The sequence below is a fragment of the Poecilia latipinna genome, unplaced genomic scaffold, assembly GCF_001443285.1.
Source record: "Poecilia latipinna isolate Pla-1442-1.1 unplaced genomic scaffold, P_latipinna-1.0 Scaffold1694, whole genome shotgun sequence".
Classification (NCBI taxonomy): domain Eukaryota; kingdom Metazoa; phylum Chordata; class Actinopteri; order Cyprinodontiformes; family Poeciliidae; genus Poecilia; species Poecilia latipinna.
In genome coordinates, this window is record NW_015114310.1 from 31,284 (window position 1) to 48,121 (window position 16,838).

General features: G+C 40.8%; 2 protein-coding genes across 6 annotated transcripts; one reads left to right on the forward strand and one right to left on the reverse strand.

Annotated features, from left to right (window-relative positions):
• Positions 1-237: 237 nt before the first annotated feature.
• Positions 238-9,595, forward strand: mief1 (mitochondrial elongation factor 1). 5 transcript variants are annotated; one of them, XM_015060224.1, is made up of 8 exons: positions 238-337; positions 2,265-2,581; positions 2,719-2,888; positions 2,983-3,163; positions 4,072-4,343; positions 5,312-6,036; positions 8,957-8,964; positions 9,510-9,595. In XM_015060224.1, the coding sequence occupies exons 3-8, from the start codon at positions 2,742-2,744 to the stop codon at positions 9,530-9,532; spliced, it is 1,356 nt and encodes a 451-aa protein (XP_014915710.1). In that variant the 5' UTR covers positions 238-337; positions 2,265-2,581; positions 2,719-2,741; the 3' UTR covers positions 9,533-9,595. The 5 variants fall into 5 exon arrangements, with proteins under 5 accessions (XP_014915710.1, XP_014915705.1, XP_014915706.1 ...); XM_015060219.1 differs by lacking the exon at positions 9,510-9,595 and having other exon boundaries at positions 5,312-9,312; XM_015060220.1 differs by lacking the exon at positions 9,510-9,595 and having other exon boundaries at positions 2,741-2,888; positions 5,312-9,312.
• napsa (napsin A aspartic peptidase) lies at positions 9,378-14,413 on the reverse strand. The gene is made up of 9 exons (XM_015060225.1): positions 14,218-14,413; positions 13,786-13,939; positions 12,379-12,502; positions 12,064-12,182; positions 11,776-11,975; positions 11,485-11,607; positions 11,184-11,328; positions 11,011-11,109; positions 9,378-9,925 (listed from the first exon to the last, which is right to left on the reverse strand). Exons 1-9 carry the CDS (start codon positions 14,283-14,285, stop codon positions 9,764-9,766), a joined length of 1,194 nt encoding a protein of 397 aa, XP_014915711.1. The 5' UTR covers positions 14,286-14,413; the 3' UTR covers positions 9,378-9,763.
• Positions 14,414-16,838: the final 2,425 nt, after the last annotated feature.

A 16,838-nucleotide genomic window follows, 5' to 3' on the forward strand; every position in this document is an offset into this window, starting at 1 on the left:
GCAGGGGAAATTTAAAAAGTAATCTAGAAAATTTGTTGAAATATAAACGGTACAAAAAGTGACATAATATAAAAGCAGTATGGAGTTGGAAAATAAAATACAATTAATTAAAAATATACAAAAAAGGAAAACAAAATGTTATGACCTTCTGTTGATTACTTCATGGGCAGAGCATAGCTGCGAGACATTTTTTTTGACATAAAAAAGCCGCATGTAAACCGGATGTAGTAGTTCTGTACTGACGTACTTCCTGTTGTCACCACCGTATGTGACCCCCGGCTACAAGAGACACCAGCCTCCTCCTGAAGACACTTTTCTGACTCCTGTTTTCTGAAACGTAGGTTAACTTTTGTTTTTTATTTGCTTTATCGTTGTGTCGCTGCTATTAGACGTCGTTTCGGTCTCGTACTGAACGCGACGTGTCTTTAAACCGGGCTTAAACTAAGGTCAGCGCCACACGGCTGCTTACCGAGGTAAGCTAATAAGCTAGTGAGGAGGTGTGTGACTTTCTGGTGGACCTGACCAGCCATTTTCTATTCTCTTTAATGCCACCGGGAGATTTACTCGGCCAATATCAGCGATTCAGCTTCAGGTAGGGACCAAAACAAAGCTGAGGCAACGAAGGACAAGAACAGGTTGTGATTAAATGTTGTCAACGTCCGGGCGGCCATGCATGTTTTGCAACTAGTTAAAGATTAACAAACCCGAAGAAGGAGCATGTGGATATGCTTGTGTGGTGAATTGAGAGCTTCATAACTTTTAATTTATTATTTTTGTATAAAGTTATTCCTAAGGTCCACTTTTCATGAAGGCAGGTTTATTCGTTTACCTTTGTATATTCAGAGAAGTTCATACATTCATATTAAATATGGCTAATTTCTTTGTTTTGTGAGCGAAGAAGCAGAATAGCATACTTTATGAATGTTTATTGAATGTTCTAATGTTTTTCTTCCATCTCCAGCTATTGTTACACCAACAAATATATATTTAAAAAAAGGGTTATGTGTAATATTAAAGGGAGTAGAAGTAGCCTGTTTTGTTGATGACAGGTTCAAGGTATGTCCTGTATAAATAAACTCATTTTGATGATGCCCCAACTATCTGTAGAAGTTGAAGGATCAGGCAATCTCTTTGAACTGTGATCTTCAGCTCTTAAATAGATTTTCAATTGGATTAAAATCAGGCGACTGAGTGGGTCGTTCATGCAGGTTTATGTTGTCTGTTCAAGATTGCTGTCCAGTTGGAAAAGTTCACACTTATCTCATCCTTTGATTTATATCAAAAATTTATCAGTTTCCTGACAATAAATCTGCCAGTAGCTTACACTGAACAGTCCCACCTCCAAAGTTTTCTGTTTGTTAATGTTGTTTTTCCAAACAATTTGTGCATCATGACATCCAGAGAGTTTAATTTTGATCTCATTATGCGAGAATCGACAGCAGTCTCCAAGCTTTTCTTTGATTTGTCCTAAACCTCTGCAGGTAGACTTGTGAAAATTACATATTTTTCTGGACTATAAATTGTCCCTGTTTATTATGTTTTTTTTCCAGACCGTTTTCAAGTAATATATTGATAATAGAATAATAATCTGAGACTAATAAACTTTAACTTTGTACAGAACACTTAAGACTGGAACTGGAAATAAAAGATCAACAGAAAATACAGAAGTGGATTAAATAAGTCATCTTTATGTAGGTTGTGTATAATCAAATGCAGTTATCTGTTTAACAAGATAAATGTCTGCTAAAGATTAATTATGTTTTATAAAACTAGCTTAACCAGTCTTTACTCTTAATGTCACTGGTGCATATAAAAAAAATAATTTAAAATAAGCCAACAACGCTTAGCCTGGTGGGGAGGCAAGTAAAGCCTGGTGGCCCGCCAGGCTTATAATGCTCTGGTGGGAAACCCTGAAATTCTCCTTCAAAAAATATAAATTCTCAAAATGTAAATTATCAAGCTAATTTAAATTTATTATGCAATTAAGTGTTTATTGCGACAGGCAACTTAAAACAGGCTTCAGCTTGTTTTCTTCATTGTGCTTTATTGTTTTCATGCAAAAACTGCACCTGCTACATTCAGGTCTTGCTAATGTTCTCTTTAAAAGTTTCCTGGCTTTGATTTTCTGAGGAATCTTACAAGGAGCTCCTGGTTCTCTCTGGTTCAGGGTGAAATATATATATTTTTTTCTTCCACTTCTGAGCAATATTTAGACGTTTTTCGCTCAGCGTTGCCTCAGCCTGATTGTTGTCCTTTTCACTCAGCGTCTAGGGTCACCACCCTATCCATGTGTGTTTCCTGATGGGCAGCTGGTCCCGCGGTGCTGTGCTGGAGCTGTACAGGGCGCTGCTCCGCGCAGGGCGTCACCTTCAGTACACCGACCGGAACTACTACCGCCGGGCCGTGGCCCGTGAGTTTCGGCGCTGCCAGGCCCTGACCGTACCCGAGGATAAGGAGGAAGCACTGAAGAGGGGCCAGTTCTTTCTCAACAGCAGGCTGGGCGGGCTTATGTAGGGCGGGGGGAGGGGAAGGGAACACCCGGTGGTGGGGTCAAGAGGTCGTCAGGATCTGCATCTCTCAGGTAGCGTCAACAAAGAATGCTTGTTTTAATTACCAAACATGTTTTTTTTTTATTATAACCGCTTGACAGTGGAACAATAGCTTCTTCTTCTTCTTCTGCTTCTTCTTCTTCTGCCTTCATTCTGTTGTTATGATCAGGTTTGTATGCTCTCGGTGGCAGGATGGCGGGCGTGAACGGAGACCGCAAGGGGAAGAAAGATGACAACGGGATCGGGACCGCTATCGACTTCATGCTTTCCAATGCCAAACTCGTTCTGGGTGTGGGCGGGGCAGCCATGCTGGGCATCGCGACCCTCGCTGTCAAAAGAGTAAGTCTGACAATCCCAGTCTTTTTTTTTTTTTTTTTTTTTTGTTTTCCCCCCCATACTTCCCTCCTGGAGGCGTGACCTGTTGTTTGTGCAGATGTATGACCGGACCATAAGTGCCCCCACCAGCCCCACCAAGATGCAGCAGACGGGGAAGAGAAGCTGGGAAGAGCCGGCCTGGGTGGGCTCGTCTCCACGAGTTCTCAACCACGACATGAAGTCCACAGTTAGCCGCTCCCTGCAGTCTCTGCCCACGACCTCTTGCTCTTTTGAACCAGGTGAGGCGGATGTTCTTCTGTCACTCTGACGGCATTGTTCTATTTTCAGATGTGGGTTTTTTTTTCCCTGTGTCATGCAGTATTTAATTTTGTGAAAAAGACAATCAGCCAGGTGTTTTTTTTTTTCTTTTCTTCATCTGTCGACAGACGGCTTCCTTGGAGGATTGTTACTCTTTCTTTACAGTGGGTTTGGACCTTCTGTCTTTCCGTAGCTGATGATTTCCTGATGTTTTTAGGTTCCTGATAATAAAACCACCTATAGGATCACCCTCAGTAATTTATTGCTTTTAGGTTTAGTGTTGTTGTTTGCCAACTCTTGATAACGCAAAAGTAGCGCTTTGCAAAATCCTTCATATCCCTTTGAACTTTATTCCATTTTGTTACCAAACAACAAACATTAAAGTATTTATTTTGTATTTTATGTGATGGACCAACATAATATAAAATGTAGTTGTGACATTTTCAAGTGTGCAGATTCTCAGTTGGACTGGATTGCTCTAGTGAACACTTAATCTTTTGTAGCAAAGGATGCACTTTAAAAAATACTTGAAACACGTTATAAATATTTTTTGTACAGTTTCAGCTTAGTTCCTGCTCTGATTATGTTTTTCTTTCAGCATATTGCTTCTTTTTTGCGTTTGTACTCTACACGAATTGATTACCAAATTAGTTGATGATTATTTTATTAATGGATTAAGTCAGTTTTTATTCACTAATTGACGTCTGGAGGCAGCTGGTTGCACTGTCAGAAAGTTCAGATTATTTGTTAAAAACTTTACATTTGTTGAAGGGACTTGATGACTTTTGCGAAGAACAGTATCCATCCCTCAGCTCTGAAGTTTGCTTCCCTCTTCCTCCCTCAAAGTTCTGCTGCATTCTTAACAAAAGCGTCTCCGTCGTCTCCTCAGACTGCCTGCGCAGAGCCGCAGGTCGCTCCGCGGTGGGAGGAAGCGGCGCCACCCAGTCCAGCCTGATGCAGGCCCGCATGCGCCTCTCCCTGCAGGAGCGTCTGTGGGACTTTTACCAGACCAGGGTCAACATCCCCGCCGAGGAGCAGGCCACGGCCAGGAGGGCGGCGCTGGACATCTGCGCCGAGCTGCGGGTCTTCCTTCACGCCAAGCTGCCTGACATGCCACTCAGAGAGATGTACCTCAGCGGCAGTCTCTATGACGACCTGCAGGTGAGCGCCGTTGCTGCTCGACCGGTTCCGGAAGCGCGACCCGTACCGTCAGCTAATTTGCAAGTGTGTTGAAACAAACACTTGCAGAAAGTGTATTTTACTACTTTTTTTTTTTTTGTTTGTCTTTGTAATCGTAAAAATAGTATATGATTTAAAAAGAATAACAAGAAATAACGACAAAAATGCTTGAACCATATTTTGCTAGACTGCTGCTGGGGGAAAAAAAGAGTAATAAATTTGTGTTTCTCACAAACACAGGATATAGTCTTGTACATTCTGATAATACCTTTGGCTGATCTCGTAAAATATGTGATGATTATAAGAGTAGGTCTTTTTTTTTTTTGCCTGTGGTGAGTCCACCAGGAGACACGTTGATGGTGAAGTAGCTAACAGTCCCGTAATAAAAAATGAGTACATTTCTGCTAAAAAAAACAAAAGCAAAAAAACTCAAGAAATTTGAGATTATTATTAGAAATTTTCTAGAAAAAAACCTGAAATATTCTGGGTTTCAAAAAGTTTAGACTTTTGAAACTCTGAAAGATTTCAAAAGCCGAACATTTTTGACTTTTAAAGCTTAAGAGATTAATTTAAGATTTTTTGTCACAAATTTTCAGGTTTTCAAGATCAAATATTTCCAAGATTAATCTAAAAACTTCTGAGGTTTATAGAGAAAATTCTCTCCCTTTTTTAAATCTATAATGGCCTTAATACACCTTCAACCATTACACTAAATTATGACAATTACTATTCATTAAAGAGAATTATAACAGTATCTAGGAAAATAGGTCTCCTAACAAGTAGTATTTACTTGTAGATGTGCCACTCTGTCGCTGTGCAGTTTAAGAATAATCCACAAGTTTTTATTTCGTCAGCTCAAGCACAAACAAGCCAGCGGTTTGGATCATGCAGCGGGAAACAAATGCAAATTTTAATCTGGGATTTTGAATTAAAATGTTCCAATCCTGCAGGTGGTGACGGCCGACCACGCCCAGCTGATGGTGCCTCTCGTGTTGGAGAAGAACCTGTGGTCGTCCATCCCCGGCGAGGACACCATCATGAACATCCCGGGGTTCTGGCTCGTCCGCAGGGAGAACCTGGAGTACTTCCCTCGCAGCAGCAGCTACTGGGACCGCTGCATGGTCGGCGGCTACCTCTCCCCCAAATCGGTCCTGGAGGTCTTCGACAAGCTCGTCGCCGGCTCCATCAACTGGCCCGCCATCGGCAGCGTCCTCGACTACATCATCCGCCCCGTGGTTCCCTCGGAGACGCTCACCCTGGAGGTCCAGTACGAGACGGACCGCAGGCTGTACGTGGACTTCCTGCCTCTGCTGGTGATGGAGGACGGAACGTCGCTGATCGCCAAGCCACACCGGCTCGCCGCCGAGCGCCATGAGAACTTGTGGCGGCAGAGCTTCCGCGTGGCCGAGACGGCGCGCCTCCGGGCGCTGGACCAGGAGGACGGCGGCTGCCGGTACGCCTGCCTCAAGGCGGCGAAGGCGGCGTGCAAGCTCAACCCGGCTCTCCACCGCCTCAACTCCAGCCAGCTCACCAACGCCATCCTGCTGCTGAGCGAGAAGGAAGGCGACTGGACGCGGGAGGCGCTGGCCGACCGCTTCCTGCAGCTGCTGCGAGCGCTGGTGGGACACTTGGAGGCCGGGAGGCTGCCGTGCGCCCTCAACCCCAAAGTTAACTTGTTCTGCGAGCTGACGGAGCAGGAAGTGGACGAGCTGGGGTACACGCTCTACTGCGCCCTGTCAGATCCAGAGCAGCTGCTGAGAACTGCTGCGGAGCCGTGAAACGACTCCAACAAGCAACAAATTAGAAGCCAACGTCAGTTTTTTTTTTTTTCTTTTTTATTATTTTTGGGGGTCAAATATTCTTCAGTCGTGATGAAGCTCCAGAAGAAAAAACCCTGCATGGAAAACAAATCACCTCTTTTTGTTCTTGTTACCTCTAAAAAACCATCAGTGAGTAACCATGACGCAGTGTTGGACTCGCCTCAAAGCCATTGTATTAATGAAGTTTAGCCTGTTGTGCTCAGATCACCTCTGAGGTCTTTAACTTCCTGTCGTGTAGAAAGAGGAATGCACAAATTCAGCTTTATTTGGGCTCCTTTGACCTCCATTTGCAGTTACTATGGCAACTGTTACCAATCTGTTTTTAATTTAGTTTCAAAGGATTGAATGTAATGTTAAGTGTTGTATGGCAAGCCAATGTGTAATAAAATCCTGATCAGCCTCAACGACTCGGCGTTCTTAAAAATAAAACGATGTAAGAATCAAATTTCTGCACATTTAAATTTCATTAATACAGTGGCTGATTAACGTATTTCACACTATGGTACCTTGCAAAAGTATTCACACCACTTTAATTTTTTTTTTCACATTTTGTCAGCTTACAACCATAAACTTTTATCTATTTGAGTCAAATTTATCGACCCAAACAAAGTGGTTCAGGATCTGAAAAGTGTGGCGTGCATTTGTTTTCTGCCCCACTTACTCTAAAATCTTCAAATAAAATCCAGTGCATTAGTAAAATAGACTCAGACCTGTTTGTAATTTAATCTAGTGACAGCAGCAGTATGAATTTATTTATTTATTTATTTACTTCAGTGGCATCAAAACAAAGATGGCTGAACTCATTTACGCCAAACTGCTTCAACTTCTGGCTGAAACATTTGTTCTCCCTCGCGTGTTCACTTGTGACAAAATGTGAAAAAAGGTTCAATTGTTGTGACTTTTGTGTGACACTGTGCAAAAACTTTTGAACGTCGTGGTCCCAGCGCGATGTAGAAAGTGGTAAAAGTTTAGTTGAGATTCTAACTGGAGGTGAAACAGGACGACCATATAAGGCGAGCAGGAAATGCCCGATTTGTTGCCGGTGAGGATAAAACAAAAAGCTGCTCTTTGTTTGTTGGAATAAAAAGGAGTTTTATTCTGTAATTGCTTGGACGTGGATGTGGACACAAATTATCAGAAAATATTTTAACCCCGTCTGGTTCGTTCATTTGGAGCCTAAATCTTTGTAGCAAATTTAAGATAACCCATAAACTACCAGATAGGCTGCAGAAGCTGCTCCAGTTTCAGTTTGGAGCACTTTGTTCATTCTGATGCCTTTAGGCGTGTGTAAATGCAGATTCATGTAAAGGATCCAGGCAGTGTTGTGTTAAGCAGCCAGACGTTAGATTGGATTAAGGTGCAGGTCTGTGTCGCTACGGCTAAAAGGACCAGGAGGGATCCATTATTAACCTGCAGTCGGTAAGCTGCTTCTGCCCGTCTGATCTTTGTGTTGAACAATAGTTTCCAGGTGCTAATCTTAGGTCATGATCAGGATCTTAACACAGGCCTGCAGGTACAGCGTCTCGCTAAACAAACCGTTAAATCAACGCTGTAGGATCTGAAGTGGAACGGAACTAATATGGCCGTCACTTTATTTCACAGGGTTCTGGTAAATTTTCCCTTTCCAAAATTTTCTGTCTTTATTTTCAACATTTGAGCACAGATATTTAAACTTGGTTGGCGGCTTTTTTTTTTTCTCCTCCATTTTGGCTTTTTTGTTATGTTTTTGCGTCGGGACAAACAGAGACAGACCTTTTGAATTCCCGTCGTCATAAGTCACAGCTTGGGATCTTTTAAGCTTTATTTGGTGAGAATAAAAAAAGTTAGTGTCAGAACTATCTTTAGCATCTTAATCAGACCAACTTGTGACACCTTTGTGTCATAAGTTTTAAGAAGGTCCAAAAGTTCAAACAGTTGAGTTGAATTATTTTCAGTGAGTTTTGTTTTTATGTTGCAAAATGAAAGCTAAAAGTCAATTTTAACCCAATTTTCTCAGAAAAGTGTCTGTCTTTTACCAGATTAATAAACTTACGTTTCAATACCCAGTTATGCTTTATGCCATACTTCTAAAGACTGTATTGGAACCCTGATGCACAAATTAGACAAAAGTCACATATTTGTTTTCTACCACAGTAAGAAAATGTTAATGCAGCCGTCAGCTTTGGAGATTTGTGTCAATTTTCTTTGCAAAGTATCTTAAGCTCAGTCAGGATGGATGGAGAGCATCTGCGTAACATCCAGATTTTCCACAGATGAGCTTATTTTGGTCTGGACTTTGACTAGGCCATTGATGCTCATTGAACTAAAGCATTCCACTGTCGCTCTGGCAGCTGGAAGGTGAACCTCCAACCTGATCTCAGGTCAGTGCAGTTTCTAACTGGTTCTCTTCTCCTCTGTCCCCACAGCATGCTGCTGCCACCGCTTAGAGATGGGGTTGACATGCAGCGCAGTATTAGTTTAGTTTTACTCATAGGAAAACTTTAAATGGAGTATTAATACTTTTGCAAGGCAGCTTTCCTTTTGTTTTTTAGCCAAAGATTGTGTTCATTTGCTCAGAAATCAGTGATTCGCTCCCAGAATATAAAAGTTTATTCCAAATTAAAGATAAGTAGGAACAGCTGCCAGACTCAAGTAGAGTTAGTCACACATCTAGTTGTTCTGTTTTCACTCTTAGCCTTAGGATAAAGTTGAAACATCACCTCATCTCCACACATGTAATCCTGTTCATATCGTGTACATTGATCGATTTATTTAATCATGACAAAAGAAAACAAGTGAATATTTTTGTATTTATTAAACATTTGTAACCAAAAAAAGAGAGCTGAATATTTATTTTCACTGATTCAGGTCAACATAGAACGGTACATATCTGTGCATTATCAAGTGCTTTGGTCAGAGTGTAGAGTTTTCTGTGCATATGATGAGTCTTCCTCTGCATATTAATTCATGCTGTACGTTACTACTGTGCTAAAGTGAGGCGTCGCCATGCCACGTCCGAAAATAAAACCCAAAACCGGTCGCTTCTTCTGAGCGGAGGGCAGCCGTACGCTGTGATGCATGTAACCCCAAAACCCATGAGTTCTTTTTAAACATTGGAGCACTTTGTATACGTCAATAAACGTTGAAATGATCGGAGACGGTCTCTGCGTTTTTCTAAGGACATGATTTGAAGTCAGTGTAATGAAAGCAATACAAAGAATTCAATGTTTTTATTCAGCTTTGAAAAACTCACACAGAATAGGATTTTAATTTAACTAGAATTAAAAAAAAAAAAAAAAAAAGATTTTAAGCAGAGAAAATGAAATCCAAGGTTTGAAAATATACCAGGACAACGTAAAGTTTCACACATAAGTGCAACAAGTAGACGTGTCAATTCACGTCAACATGCTGAATTTTCTAGCCATTAAAGCTGAATCTTTGGAAAACGGTGAACTGTAGCATTTCTTGCTGTATTTTTTAAATCAGCTGATTATTTTTCCTTGAAAGTCTTTATTAGACATTGAAAAGAAACTTTATCTGTTTCCTATGTGTTAGAATAGGAGACAGAAAAAATTTAAATAAAATAGATAAAATGGGAGACTCCTATTTGGCGGGTGCAAACCCGACTCGGTCCTCGTTCCTGTCAAACACGGTGTAGTACTTCCCAATGAACACGTCTCCCAGGATCCAAAGCGGCCCGGCCGGCGGCGGGATGTCCATGCCCATGAACCCAGACAGACAGATGGACACGCCCATCTGAGACTCCTGCAACAAAGGGGAAGGAGAAAAAGAATAAAAGATTATTTTACACTGGTGCCCATGACGTTGGAATAATTTAAGGTAAAGGTAATTTTATTTATATAGCACATTTTCAGCACCAAGGCAATACAAAGTGCTTTACAGGAACTGAAAGGAAATACAAACAAAATAAATAAAAAAAAAGAGCAAAAGAAAAAGATAATGTTGATCCAAAGTAAAACTAGATACTGAACTGTATCTGACTTCACACACATATGAGCTTTTTCACAGGTTGTGTTCACTTTTAGAGACAGGAAACCATTTTAGATTCCTTTGAATAGTAAACGATGCTCTTTGAATTTAATTTTTTATGAGAGTTTGTTCTCTCAAACGATGTTTTTTATCGTACATCGGTAGACCCTGAATACAAACCAATTCCAGCCAGTGATTTTTTAATATTTTTCTTAGAACTGACTCTTCTGAGAAAACAGTTTGAATGAATAATAGATTGTTCAGGCTTTGAGTGCAACGTGCAACAAACATGCCGAGTGAAGCTCCTCTTGGCAGAACAAATAATATCACATTTCTAATAATCTGTCCACCTTAAAATGAAGTGCAATTATTGTGATTCTCTATTTTTAAATGCATTAATATAGTTCCTTTCTACACAGAATGCAATTACAGCTCATCAATTAATGTAATTTATCCTTAATGGTTGGAATTGTTATTAATTTGTTTATTTTGCAATGAATAAAGGTTTCTGATGATCTGATGCCCCTTTGAAATGTGATTTTTTAAAAGTACTCAAAAATGCATTTTGTATTTTGGTATCCGCTCCTTTAGTGTAACAATCAGTCCAAGTTTGAGTGGCTCATTTATCGTTTTTCCTGACGTTGAATGTTTGAAAATACTACTTTTAGTGTTTTCACAAACAAAATAAAGGCATCAAAAATCTGTGCTCTAAAGAAACTTATTCAATGTAAAATAATCCAGTCAGACTGATGTACTTTTCTTATTTGTAAGATCACTACTAGGAGGAAAAACGACATGAAGTCACTCCTGTGGATTTCCTTCAGGGACAAGTGAATAAAATACCTCCTCTACATAAATACCTTCATGACATAATCCTCCCCGGTTAAGTTGAACATCTTCCCTCCGATGTTGAATGAGACGACAGGAAGCGTTGGGATCTTCTTGCAGTCAATCATGTACTAGAGAGGGAAAACGTGCATGCTGAAGTTGACGCAACAAAAGACGCAACACTTTCAAGATGTACGACTTTTACCTCTCCCATCAGCAGAGGCAGAGCGCCGATGGCTTTGTTCAGCGCTCTGACCTCTGCAGCAGGACCCACGATTAGAGACGTTCCCGTGTCGACAATTGCCTGGCAACCGTCTTTGCAGAGCGTCAGCTGGTTCCCCACGTCAACTCTGGGAGGTTAGAAGAACCACAGATTAAAAACTACTCGTGTGAATTGGTGTTAAAAAACACCAATAAATGTCACTTTTATGCAGTCAAACAGATTAAAATAACGTGTTGAAACTTCCTCAAATTTATCCCAGTTCCTCAAAGCAGCGGCGCCTCACCTGTTCATGTCGATCTGCCAGTAGGCCTTTCTTGTCACGTTGACGTAGTGTAGGGCTCCGGTGTAGTACTGCGGGTCGGTCCCACCCAGCATCAGCTCTCCTCCCACTGCTGCTTTCGGGTCCCTGAGGGTTCAAACCCGTTTCAACAGAAGGATTTTCTCAATGCAAACGGTTTTGCAACAGATTACCCAACAAACTTAAACCAAAACCTCGCAGCGGTTTCTTCTGTGTCGCAGTGAAACTAAAACCCAAAACCCATCATTTGTAAAACGTAATTTTTCTTAAACCCACCTGCTGATGTAGACGGAGAAAATGTTCTGTGGCAGCAGCTTGGCCGCCATGGCTGTGTCGAACACTGGGGTGACTTTAGCCACCGATATGGACGGGTACGCCATGCCCAAGACGCCGTCGAACCGCGCGACGGCGAAGGTGATGCCAGGCTGCTTCACCGCTTCGCCAAACTGCTGACTGGGCACGGACAAACCCGCAACCTGCAAGCGACGGGATCAAATTCAAACTGACACAGGGGGATCATTGAATGCAGCTTTAAAGGTCGAGTGATTTGTTTTCTAAACTCACCGAGACGGTGTCCTCACTGATAAAGCCAGACAAGCTGCCTCTGCCGTACCGGATGGCAAACTCTGTCCCGTTCTTCACGTACGTGCTCGACTTTTGGGAGTTGTAACGGCGATGAACCCCTGGGTGGAAAAGTAAAGAAAAAAAAAAAGAAAAAAAGATGGTTTATTATTATGAAAGTTACAAAAAAGCCATTGCTAACCACTAAAACCAGAAACTGGTTATGTTGCAAAAGGCTTCAGTTTCAAACTGTTTTGAATTTGAACTCTCTGTGTAAAGCGACTTAATTAAAAGGTTGCAGTTGGAAGGCGAACTCACAGCAGGCCAGATCGAAGAAAGCGCAGTGGATGGACGGGACCCAGAGGTTGGAGGAGCCGGTGTCAAACAGGACGGAGAAGTTCTGCGGAGGGGTGCCGATGCTGATGACGCCATAGTATTGGGCCTAAAACAATAAATAAGGAAATAAAATAAAAAAAAAAGGCTTTTTCACATTTTGTCATATTACAGATCACAAAATTCATTTTGTTCCAACTTGAATCACAGGATTCATTTCAAAGTCTGGTAAAAACTAAAAGTCTGCGTGCATTTTTAATTTGATTCCCCCTTTATTCCGATATCCACAAAACAGAACAATTTCATGATCTGAGCTGTTAACTCCTGTTTTTGTGTTTTGCCCCGTTGTGTGATTCGACTGAATCAGATGTTATTGGTCTTAATGTCAGTCTGACGAGAGTGTTGCATCATCTATTTTACGTCTTATTTTGAATATTCAAATCAATCTGCACATGCAAACTAGCTGGTTTTGCTCATGCTCATCAGTGATGCTCTTTGCATTTTAAATAAATAAATCCAAAACGATCTTTAGAAGTCACAAAGGTAAATAAACAGTCACTTTGACATGAATCTCGCTGTTCTTTGAAGGCCTAAGAGCAGATATTTCTCCTTTCCTGATCCAAATGAATGCTTCACTGCCAGACTCCTGCAGAATCTGATCATATGCTGAGAACATATACTGGACTGTACTGGATCCAGAGGGAGTTTTTGCCATTAGAAACGGGGAGGGGATCCAGGTGAGTTTGCAGTCAGTGAAAGACATCCTGACTTCCTTTTACTTGTAATACCAGGGGGCATAATGAAGAAAGAACCGCCACTGGCTGGGAAACGGCTAGAACAAGCAGAAGCTGGCTGTTGAGAAATCACGTTGGGAAACCCCTGTTCTATCACAATAAAGCTCAATAAAAACACATTGGAGTTTGTGGTTTTAACATGAGGAAAATTGTGACAAAGATCAAGAGGTATGAATACTTTTTTTAAAGCATGTAGCTGTGACCTGGACAGCCTGAAACTCTAAAGAGCACCACTAGAGTTAGGAATATTAGGTCACAATAAACACTTCTATGGTTATGCAAACTTCCCGTTTCATTGCAAGTCCAGTTTAGTTTCGTGTAAAGTGAGATCAAAGAGTAAACTCATCCTAAAGTTGGTATTAGGAGTTTTGCAATCAAATATTTGCTTAGATAAATTAATTTCTAGTCAAAGGGTGATCGTTTTTTTTTGCTTTTTGTTTTACAGAAAATGGGGCAAGCACTGAAGGTATTCATGTAAAACAGTAGCCAAATGATAGCCTGAGTCAATATTAGAGTTGTAAAAAATATGTGATGAAGCATGATGTTTAACTTGGCCGCCATTTAAATCTGAACCGAGGCGCTCTGCAGGTGGACGTACATCCATGAAGTTGGTCAGCCTCTCCACAGGCAGCTTGGGGGACGGAGAGCTGTCCGGAGAGCCGACACTCTTGGCCAGAGCCCGAAGTTCCTCCACAGTCCTCCCATTGTCGCTCATGAGGCGGCGGAGGCTTCTGGTTTTATACAGCGGAACTCTGGAACGACATGTTTATTGGATTAAGACGCGGAGACGCATGAGCATCACGGGGCTAAAAACACGCTTCCGTGTCCGTCGCTCCTCCTCGTAAGCAAGCTTTAAAATACAACTAGCTACCTTTTACATTTTTTTGAATAAACTAAATAATCAATAACTCTGGCTGTAGAGGAACTGGACACGCGCGCGTCCAATTTTGCACTTCAACAACTTAAAAGTCGCACGCGCATTCCTCAACCTAATAAGTTGTTGGCTAACCAAGTGAGAAACATTATTTACCTTACGACGGCGGCGCATTGAGTAACGAGCAGCGCCAAGACAACGCAAAGCATCCTGACTTGTCTCATGTCTGTGCTCCTTACGATAGAATAAGCCCACTTCCCACTTCAGAAACAAACGGGTCCGCGGTCACAGCCCACTTTTTAAACTGACGCACCAAGCTAACGGGTCCTTCGGAAATGTCCGGACTCTCTCGGCTATTTCCGTTATGCAGCTCTGTCATTGGATGGAAAAATAACCAAAAAGGCGCTCTGATTGGCCGAAGAACTTAAGTAAGTAAATATGTCACTAGTTGTTACGCGAGTACAGCAAGAACTAGAAAGTGTGACGCTGTATGCTTTTGTTGAAGATGCCAAATCGTTTGAAATGAACTGCTCAAGACTTGCAGAAATGCAAGAAATAGGCAGACGCACCAGAACAAATTATAATCCTGCAAAGTACCTAAGTCCGATTATTATAAGAAAAACTGTTGAAGATGAGTAAAAGCTTTTGAATAATGGAAAAATTCCACCTAAACAGTGTTAGAAATTGCTGGAGAGCAGTGGTTCCTAACCTAGACCGTAGGGTCACTGCAGTTTATAATTATATAAAAGGCTAAAAGTAGCTAAAATACCAATGGTTGCGTCTAGGCTTCCACTTGCATGTAGAGTTACAGTAATATATTCTATGCAGTGCAAAAAAAAAAAAAAGTCATTTAAACCTAAAATTTGAAAAAACAGAAACATTCCCCTTTTCCTTTTGATAAAAACTGTGGGTGAATGAAATCCATACCTTTTATGGTACCTTACCTTTCATTTGTTTGGAGGCATCGTTACCACGGAGACTACAAAAACATGCCACATGCAGCACAAAAAAAGGAAAAGCTCAAAGTATTCCAAGGTGTTAAACAGCATAAAAACTGTGAAACTGCCCAACTTCAAAATGGCCACTGCCTTGTTTCCTCCACGGCAGCCCTGAAACTGGATGATTGATTGCCATTAATAAGCAGGACCTAAAACATTCACTGTCAAACACAACGGACATTTTATATTGTAATTATGCCACAGGATGGAGCGTTTTTATAATAAAAAGCTGAATATTATATAAAGTATGAAGGTTATGAATACCAAGAGATATGAACAAACAGGTGTGCTAATGCGCATATGGATGTTACGTTTCTTATAAAACCCGTCATACCTGTAGAAGTTTCATTTTGTGTGTTTTATTTCTTGGAAGTTTACGGTAAATTAAAAAAAAAATTAAAATAAGAAAAATCTAGTTATTTCCACGCAGTGTCCAGAAAGAGGTGTTGTTCTGCTTGTTGCCCAACAGCTTCGGTCAGCATTCAGCGTTATTCATGCTTTTTGTAGGACAGTTTTTGCAGTTTTTTAAAGAAATATTGAAATATTAAAAAGGTAGATTAGCTATAGGGATAAAATATCCCGTGGGAGACAAAATTTGTAGTCAAACAGTATTTGTAGTAATAGTGATGCTAAACGCGACTAATGTCTTGTTTACAGTTTGGTAACGATATTGGAAACAGCAAAAGTCATTTATGTTAATATGTTTGATTAACATAGCAGCTTAATTAAATAAAATTTACCATAAACTCTGGATGTTGCGAGAGAAACCTTTTGGGAAGAACACCTGGAAGTTTTGGCCTTGCTTCTGAGAAAAACAGGAGAATTAAATGTGGACGTACTCTCAGAGGTGTCAGAGGAAGTCTGAACGGATTTTCCAAAGTCTTGCTGAAGATGAATTCCACTTTGCTTCTGGGCTGCATTTAATTGGACTTCTTGATTATCCAGAAGGAAGTTATAGTGGAAAAATTCAAACATCATCTGGAGAATCCTTTTCCTCAAAGGAAAATGTTTGTAGATACAAAAAGAAAGATCAGAAAGACCTTTTTTCCTACTTGTATTAATATGTTGTATTTATATATTTATATTTATTATATTTATATTTATTTTATTTTATTTATTTATTTGTATTTATATTTATATGACTTGTATTCAGATGAAAACTGCCTGAGTGAGGATTATACTCAGGCAGGCATGGATCCTGAACGATTTTCACAGATGGGTTTCAAACGTGGAACCAAAGAGGAAAGAAGGGATTTGGTGGAAAAGATTCTTTGGCGATTAATTTATAAGTTCAGTCTTAGACCTAGATATGCTGCAGATGAAATTAAGCACACCGTACCTATCCAGAAGAAGCGTGCTCCTAAACATTGGGAAGAAGTAAAGGACATAAATTTTGTCTTTTGTGACGAGATGGAAAATAAAAAACTCTGCCAAGACAACTTTCAACTTCTTTCTGGAAATGGCAATGCAGTTAAATAATTGCTCTTTAAAATGACTAAAAGTGAGAACCTAATAGTTATCCACAAGATCATAGAAAGTTTCAGGAGAACCCTCGCACGTCCCAGAAAAATCCATCTGAAGAAAAACCATCTTGAAGAGGCGTGAAAGTGGATTAAACATGCTGTCTGCTGTGGAGACGATTCAGACGACGGTCAGATTCAAGGATCCTCTCACTATGACTCGAGACAGGACTCCGACTTGGAACCGGACTATGACTCGAGACAGGACTCCGACTTGGAACCGGACTATGACTCGAGACAGGACTCCGACTTGGAACCG